Source organism: Paramisgurnus dabryanus, chromosome 23 (genome assembly GCF_030506205.2).
Source record: "Paramisgurnus dabryanus chromosome 23, PD_genome_1.1, whole genome shotgun sequence".
NCBI lineage: Eukaryota > Metazoa > Chordata > Actinopteri > Cypriniformes > Cobitidae > Paramisgurnus > Paramisgurnus dabryanus.
The window spans coordinates 806692-815513 of NC_133359.1; the positions used below are offsets into that span (position 1 = coordinate 806692).

The 8822-nt window shown below is 36.5% G+C and overlaps 1 protein-coding gene across 1 annotated transcript; it reads left to right on the forward strand.

Annotated features, from left to right (window-relative positions):
- The first annotated feature begins 592 nt into the window (after nt 1-592).
- Nucleotides 593-8687, forward strand: LOC135768157 (uncharacterized). Its single transcript, XM_065277323.2, has 9 exons — nt 593-656; nt 946-986; nt 1119-1165; nt 1284-1442; nt 1674-1735; nt 3776-3888; nt 5971-6026; nt 6289-6408; nt 8332-8687. Coding segments are annotated over exons 2-9 (786 nt in total). The 5' UTR covers nt 593-656; nt 946-985; the 3' UTR covers nt 8560-8687.
- The last annotated feature ends 135 nt before the right edge of the window (nt 8688-8822 follow it).

Sequence of the window (8822 nt, forward strand, 5' to 3'; positions counted from 1 at the left end):
TACTGTCTGGAGCATTCTCTAATATTGTCTTTTTAATTGTTATATTTTTAATGTTCATCACTTAATTTCTCAATTAATTGCATTCTTTCTCTTTCATATGCTTTACAATCTCTGCTATACCACAGTTATTACTGCAATTACCCGAGTCATGTTTACCAATAATAAATAATGATTGATTAAGCGCTGTACCAATACAGAGTATTTATTGTGTCCCCCTTCATACATCCAAAGTTTATCATTTCATTTCAAACTTTACACTTTCCTGCTGCGTCACAGCACAGTCACAGTATTTTTTATTATTATGCTATTAAATATACATACACAAATTGTAATAGCTGCTTAATAAACCAAAAATTAATATAATTATTTCTATAAATATCAGTCTGTATTTACATTTTTGTCATCAAATAAAGCAAACACAGAGGTATTTATTCTGCAGTAAATATTACAAAATCCAAATAAAAATAAAAATCCAAATCATCCAAATGTATTATTAAGTGCAGAATACAGTGAGTGCAGCTGTTAGTCTGTAGGGGCGCCAGTGAGTCAATGAGTCTCATTAAAGCCGGGCCCGCGCGCGTTCAGAAGAAGAGTCTGCGCAACAAAAAAAACGTTTATTTTAATATTTTTATTAAACTTGATTTACTATTTACCAGGTATTGCATAAACAAAAGAACTTTCAACTGGCACTATATTTGTTTAAGGAAGCTTTTCTGTTTAAGCAACCTTTCTTTTAAGTACAATTAGTAAATATTAAACGGCGTACAAACTTTAACGTTATTGACACGTGAAATTGTACTAACTGACTGTTAATTAATTACATGTTTTCTAAGTTGGTAGTTGGGTTTGAAGTTTCCTTCAGGGGAGATGATATTGTTAAAGATAAACTTGTTGGTGTTAGTAATTAATAATAATTAAACATGATTTGTTTCTTCACTGTTCCAGATAAACCCGCTATTAACAGTAAAGAAAGAAGAATGATATAAGTGAGTATTTTATGATAAAGACCGCAGATGCATTACATTTGCATTTTGTTGAGCTATCAATTTAACTTTCATTATTTTCATAAGTTTCATTATTAGACAGAAAGTGACGTCATTGTGTATGTTGTGTTACAGTGGCGTACAGTAAGATCAGAGAGCTTTATGAGAGACACTTCACATCAGTAAGATTAAACACAAACACATTCATTTCTCTGAATCATGTGTTAATGACACTTAAAAAGCTAAAGAGATCAGTGTTGTCTCTTTAGGGCTCTTGATCTAATGTCTGTTTATGTACAGGTGCTGTATGATAGAGAGAAAGTGTTGAAGATTGACAGCTGTTTATCAGAAGAGAAACTCAAGCAGAATGATTATGATGAATACAGACGCATCTGTGATGCTCAGTCTTATTCTGATCAGATGATGATCTCTACAGGAGAGAAACTCCACATGGAGAGGGTACGAGGGGCTTTCTTTACTTCGATTATTTCTTTATATATTACTCTGAATGTGATTTCCATTACTGCTTATGTTTTTATTTCATTTACATCTGCATAAATCAAAATAAGTGAAAAGATCACATATCTGCATCACAGTAATGAGAACCACATTCAAATAAAAATGTGTTTATGAAGTAAAGCCACATCAGTCAGTGTTGGGTGTAAGTGTGAGTTTTGATTTGATCGGCAGGAGACGCTGTACAACCATAACAGACACGAAGATTCTCCAGCAGGACAACAGCTCGATTCGAGGTAAAAACAAAACATTCAGATTGTTTTCAGTTCAGACTGTTGTGTCTCTACGTGACATTGTTAAATGAAAGATGAAAGTGTAATGTCAGGGGTCATCCAGCAGGTGACAGTACAGCACTAGAGGATTTAACAGAATGAAACATTTTCAGCTTTATCTGCAGTTTTAATATCATGTTTCTAACAATAATCAGACATCTGAGATATTTGTGTCTGTCCACTCAGCTGTGTGTCAGTGACAAACAGCATAATGTCTGATTCACAAACAGATTTTCACTCTGTTGTCCTATTAGTAACCTATAACAGTTAACAACAGAGAACTAGTTATTAAACCTAAACTACACACATAACATAAATTACACACAGTTATACCTCAAACATGAATTTTGTTTTATGTCAGGTCATTTATGTGGTGGGGTGTATGTGTCCTATAAATAAATGTGTTTTTGAAGATAAAGTCTGGAGTGTTTGTGTTTATCGGACACATGGGTCTGTGTGGGTGGAGATTGTAGTCAGACCTCACAGATCTCTGGGGCGTCTGATCCCGCTGTGTGGTCAGAGAGGGTGTGTCAGTACTTCCTGTGTGGACCCATATCACACCACAGACCTCGTCAGCTCTTAAAACCAAACATTCAGCCCTATCTTAACTTAAATCAGTTTAACTTCACCTTATTCACTAGACCAGGTCATTAAACTCACATCTAACTCTTTCTGTGTCATTTGTGCGGTGTGAATATCAACACAATCTATGAAGAAATGCATAGGAACATTGATGACATCTTATCAGCCTCATAGTGACTGTGACCCAGGCATGTTGTTGGTGACTGGTGTTGATGTAGGTTAGGGTTAACCGTGGACTCCCTGTACCTCATCTTACCCTCATAGATCCCAGCAGTCATCTGTCATGCTGTCTATAAAGAGATTGAATGTTTGCTTTGTGTGTGTGTGTGTGTGTGTGTGTGTGTGTGTGTGTGTGTGTGTGTGTGTGTGTCTACCTGCAGTTTTGTCTTTGTGTTTATATCCTGTCTGAGGTCACACGCACATGCACACACACACAAACCCTCATATTAGTCACGTGTGTAAAATCAGATATAAAGTGAAAGCATTGGTTTGTTTATAATTTTATCTGAGGATGTTTTCATACATGTTTAACAGGATTCATATGTGTTTTTATTCTGTACATTAAAGTTGTGATGAAGTGTTTAAGTGACTTTCTCAAGGTGACCCTGAGTAACAAATGGTGGCTCAGACGGACTCATTAAAAATCCTGGCACCTTCAGACGTCTTTGTTTTCTGATCCTGGGTCAGAGTTCATCGTTGGGTTGTGGAGTTTCTGTTCATTTAGTGTAAAGTTATAGAGCGGATCTATACGACTGATAACCAGCTGCTCGATCAAAGCCATGTAAACAACAGCTGCGTCTGCGCATCAAACATTCAAATATCTCACAATGATGCGACACTTATTTCTTTATAATGCTGCTCACTGATGTTGGGTTGACCAATTCAGACCCATAGATCTGTGATTCGGTCAAAACAGACGTCTTAGGTCTGTAAAACAGCACATCTGGGTTTCATCTAACAGATCTGATCTCATTCCCTCCAAACAGCCCAAAGGTTAAGAGGTCACCTGCTCATGTCAGCGTCCCACAGCCCTGTAGACTCCACAGAAAAGCCACAAAACCCAGCGTGAACTCTTAAAACAAACAATTAAATGAGAGGTTAAAGAGAAATCCATGCTTTCTCCTGCACGACTGCTTTTTAACCTGCATTAGTCTGCAAACCCAGAGGTCAAAATCTCAACTAACCCGTTTCATTAAGAATTCAAGAGTTGTGCTTGAGAGAAAACCTCAGGAGATCTCAGTGTTGCTTCATTCATTGATTTGTCCGTTTTATCCGTTGACTAAATGCTTGTAATGCATCTCACAGCAGAAGATGACGTCTGGAGAGACCGAGTCAAACCTTTGTCGCATTTTATTATTGAGTCCACTTATAATGTTAGTCTAGTGAGTCTAAAGTGAAATGTTACCCTCTGTCATGTTTCAGGAGTTATGCTAGAAGATCCTCCCTATCTAGTGATCACTACAATCCTTCTAGATCTGACAGCATCTTCATACAAAACCAGAAGCTCTTCCCCGACCTCAGCAGCATCACATCAGGTCAGATAACTCTTCTCTTCTTGTCTTTTTATTGTCTCAGACTGAATCACTTGTGTTTTATTTCTAAGACATGTCTTGGAAACGTTTAGAAAAGCAGTGTACAGTAGATCACACACATGCACACAAACACGCATGCACACAAACACGCACACACACACACCACTGTAATGTGATTTGGTTCTCAGTACTGATGTGGGATCAGAATATTCTCAACCTGGTTTCACTGTAGCAGTCACTTTGGTGAAGTTCATGATCTTCATCTTGTAAGCAGTCATGAGAGTTGAGTTCTGGATTGGATCTGTTGAGGAGCAGGCGCGTCTAATCGTCTGATTCTAGATCAGTGAAGTCTGATGAGAGCAGATTCAGGTCAAACCTTTGCAGAAGTTCAAAAGAGAGACACTGGGTTTTCTTGATGGAGTTTGTTTGCATGATTTTGCTGTTAATCCCTCTGGATCCTGGTGGTTAGGGTGGTTAGTAACCACTGTGTTCTTTAATTGATCAATGCAGGACCCTTCCAATTACAAGCAGTAAACATTATTAACTATTATTAAACACATCAAATAGAGAAAAGATAATGTTCACACATAACATGTTATGTTATATATTTGTCTTACTCTTGAGGATTTTTATATAACAGTGCAGAATTCATATAGTGTAGTTCAGGAAAAGCACAAAATTATTTAACATCAAATCCATAAACTTTAGTGTAGAAAAAAACACTTACTGTGTTGCAAAGGCTGTATTTTAAGTCATCACACATAAAGGCTAATGTGACTGTATGCTAAATCATTTACAATTGGAAAAGAGAAAAAAACATTTAATGCAAACTTCATTCTGACCCAACATGAATGAAACTTTAGACATCAACAACACAAATCCCTATATATGTCGTTTTTTTCCTTCAGGTATAATTGGACACATGACGTACATCTCAATTAAAGCAGTTTTTGTAGTCTGTGAACTATAAAGTCTTGGTGTTGTGTTTCAGTCCTCACACATACAGATGGAATGTGTCACCTTGTTTTAAAGACACAATAAAAGTCCAGGCAAACAGCAGCTCTGTTCATTAACACACACATAAAAGACATCAGGAATGTGCTGAGATTAAAACGAAACCTCACATTACACTGATGAAAGAATCACATCAGTTTAGTCTTCAGTTATTCATCTGATGAGGAAAAGATTTGTTTGAATTAATTGTGTGTTTGTGCATTTGCTGTATTTAAACATCTTAAGGAAATGTTCAGTGGAGAGAAATAAAATGTTCTGAACAGGGTTCAAATAAGGAAACACTGATTACCTGAACAGTAACTTTACAAAATGATCATTTACAACAAAACAACATCAATAATAAAAGAGCTTAAACCTTTATGACATTTTATTAACAAATATTCAAGTATTTAAAGTTCTTACCAGTTCTTATTCTGTAATAAAGCTTCAAATAATCTAAATATTTAGGCGCAAAGGATTATGGGTATCCATCACAACATGTACTGATCATTTTAAGTTTAACTTATATGTTTTAGTTTATTGGTGTTTATAAACGTAAGAGTTAAATGAACTAAACATTTTTTAAGTATAACTCTTAAAATATTATGTAATGTTTACTTCACTGTTTAAGTAAAGAGAATGGGTCTCATTCACTAAGCATGCGTTTATGATCATTGATGATGATGATGATTATTGTGCACGTGTGGTCAATTGTTCTTACATTTTTGCATACATTTAAAATAAATTTTAGTCATGATTTGTAAGTTAAAACGTCCGAACACACATTTCACGAACAAATTCGTGCATGTTTTGTGAATGAGACCCACGATCTGGTTTAACAGTGTATAAACTTGTTTTTAACACACTGTGACTTTTGTAAGATTTCTGAAGATTGAGATACAGCTGTAAATGCATTGAACATCTGTGTGTAAAAAACACATCAAACCCACAGCAGCACGACTGCGCAGACGTCTGTTCTCCTGCAGGCACACAAATATAAAGTGAGACTGACCTTACTGATCGAATGATTCAAAGATCTGGACTGATTCCTTCAGCTCAGTTTGATGTTTATAGATGAATCTCTTCACACAGAGAAACACAATCATCTCACTGGAGGATCTGAAGACGCTTCTACAGAGGCCAACAAGGTATCAAATATCAGACAAAACTACAGTAAACATCACAATAGTTCAGTGAACAAACAAGTTTAGAGAAGTCTAGAAGAGTTTTGGACATGTGTCTGTATTGATGTTAAACACATGAGGTTTACTTTAAATTTAACTCAGAGATCTCAGTGTACCAGAGCTAATATGAGCCAGTTAATGAATACTAAAGTATATCTTACTGGTTAAGAAGCAACTAAAACAACAAGCTAGCAACTATGATATGACTGAAGTAGTGTGTTTGCAGATGTGTTTTTCAGATCTGGATGAGATTCCAGGTTTAGATGGAGAACTAGAAGAACCCGTTGAGACTCCAGAAGAAGATTGGGCTGAAGCCATCACTGCCAAAGCTCTGGACATGAAGAAGGTAAACACATTTCTTTCTTACTCTCTGATCTCTGTCATGATTTGAAATTACTTTAGTCACCCTCAACAAAATACATCAGTGATATAATCCCTCCTAATGTGTTTCAGTATCTTTCTCTCTGATTTCTTCTAGTGTTTGGCCTCTTCACATACAGTCACAGTTGTGTGTTTTATTTGTAGTTTTACAGACCATTACCGTTTAACTCTACAGTATATACAGCACCGTGTGTTGTGTGTTTTGGACCATCTGTTTGTTTGTGTGGTCCTCTGTTATCAAACCTTGAGATCGCATCTTTCTCTTCCTCCAATCGGGGGTAAAAACAACACAAACTTTACCACACCAAACAAAAGAAAAGCAAATCACACCACAGTCAAACATTTCATCTGGAGACACACAAACATTCACTCCTAAATACAAGCATTGCAAATCCACACGCTGAGAAGTAAAGTAATAGGTCAGGAAAATACATTTGCTTTATACCACAGTGCTGTTGAATGCTGTACTCTTATTGGTTGAGAAATGTTTTATGAGTGTTGATTATTTTTCTGTAAAACACCCACATGATCTGTCAAATCTCTTTAAATAACCACCAGAGAAATGTTTGTGGTAACCGTGGTATAACAGGAATAATTGATGAGGGGCCGTTGAATTATTAGAAAATAACACACACCCAAGGCGGTAATGCGGCACGACATGAAGCAGAGTTACACCGGTGTGCATTATTTTTAAATAATTCAAAGGATTGGAGTCAATTATTCCTGTTATACCACATTTTCCACAAACATTGCTCTGGTGGTTATTTTAAGACATTTGACAGGTCAGGTGTGCGGTTATTAAAAACTAATCAACACCCATGGAACATTTCTCAACCAATCAGAATAAAGCATTCAACATCCCCGTGGTATAATCAAAAATAATGCACACCCGCTGTGTAACGGTATGATGTGAAGTAGAGTTTGTATTAATGTGTGTGCATTATTTTCAAATAATACAACGGCTGGGTTTGCTCTGAAGATCTAGCAGACATCATGAAGTGATTTTATGTGTTTAAATTTGTGTTTGGATATAAAAACTCTTAATGAATGAGTGTCCTGAGTCATAAGGGATGGATGATGTCACTGCGCTCATCGTGTCTTTTTGGGAAGATTGTCTGTAGTTTTACAGGTTTAAGATCAGTGGCTTTATGTTCCTCTGGATTGAGTTCATATTACAGATGAATGTATGGAAAGATGTTTAGTTGCTGTTGTTATGATGTTAACGGTTTTAGGGGTTGAACTAATAGTTTTAGTTTCTTCAGTGGAAACATGCAGAACGGCTCCAGACGGGAATATACAAGTCTGTCTTTCTTTCTCAGATGGTTTTGTTCTTTTTGGCTCGTGACAGAGCCCAGATTCCCCTGCAATCTCTCAGGTCTGTTTTTAAACTGGACATGACTATGCAGACACTATCGATAAGAGGAAACAGACCTCGTCCTCTGTTGAACCCGCCGCTATGATAATCTATTTGGCCTGAAAACCGTTCTGTCTTTTCTCTTGCGCTCAGATTAAACCGAGTGCCAGACGCAGTTTAGGAAAACCTCTTTAGAGGCCAAACATCAACTTTATAAGTGAAATGAATGCCATCTCGGTTAAATGTGACCTCTGAACCCTTTCTCTTTAGATGTATTCTCATTAAACCCTTAGAAAGGTTATGTGTCTATATGATCTCTAGACCGGGTCACCTTAAGTCAATCACACCTTTACTGATACCTTCAGGTAATGACAGACCTCTGACATCACACGCCTTTAACGCCTTTAAATCTCAGGGGGAATATGTTTGGCATTATAAGACAGCTGCTGTAGTTTAGTAACTAGTTTAACACTTCTGTCTCTGCGTTTATACTAGAAAACATCTCCACTTCTTCTCTCTTTGTTTTTTTGTTAGTTGTACAAACAGGACTGTGAGACTTTTGGACTCGTGGTGAAGATGCTGATTTACAAAGATACGACCCTTGAACAGAAACTTCTGACCACAATGAAGAAGATTCTGATTGATCTCAAAAAAGAAAATCTGCAGGAGCTTCAGCACTTCATCTCTGATGTGACTGCACCGCTGAAACCTGAAGAAATTATCAAACTTTACCATAATATCACCAGCAGACACCAGCAATAAACACACAACACTTCTGTTCTTTACTCAGTTGTTATGTTAGTACAACTTCATAGTTTAAGCTTTAAGTTTTAATATCTAACTAATTTCACATTTTCAAAGTGTTGCATTGTTTTCCTGTTAATTGATTTTGGCACAGTGTTATAAAGATGCTGAAGAACTCAAATCTTTTACTTTGTGTCTGCTGTTTAAAGGGTTATTTGAATGTACGACAGCAGAGCAGACATTTGTATTTAATAAAAGGCATATAAAGATGTTCACAAAAG

Coding starts and splice junctions, on each gene's coding strand:
- LOC135768157 (XM_065277323.2), top strand. Junction 6,027..6,288: donor CTTCTACAGAGGCCAACAAG/GTATCAAATATC, acceptor GTGTGTTTGCAG/ATGTGTTTTTCAGATCTGGA. Junction 6,409..8,331: donor AAGCTCTGGACATGAAGAAG/GTAAACACATTT, acceptor TTTTTTTGTTAG/TTGTACAAACAGGACTGTGA.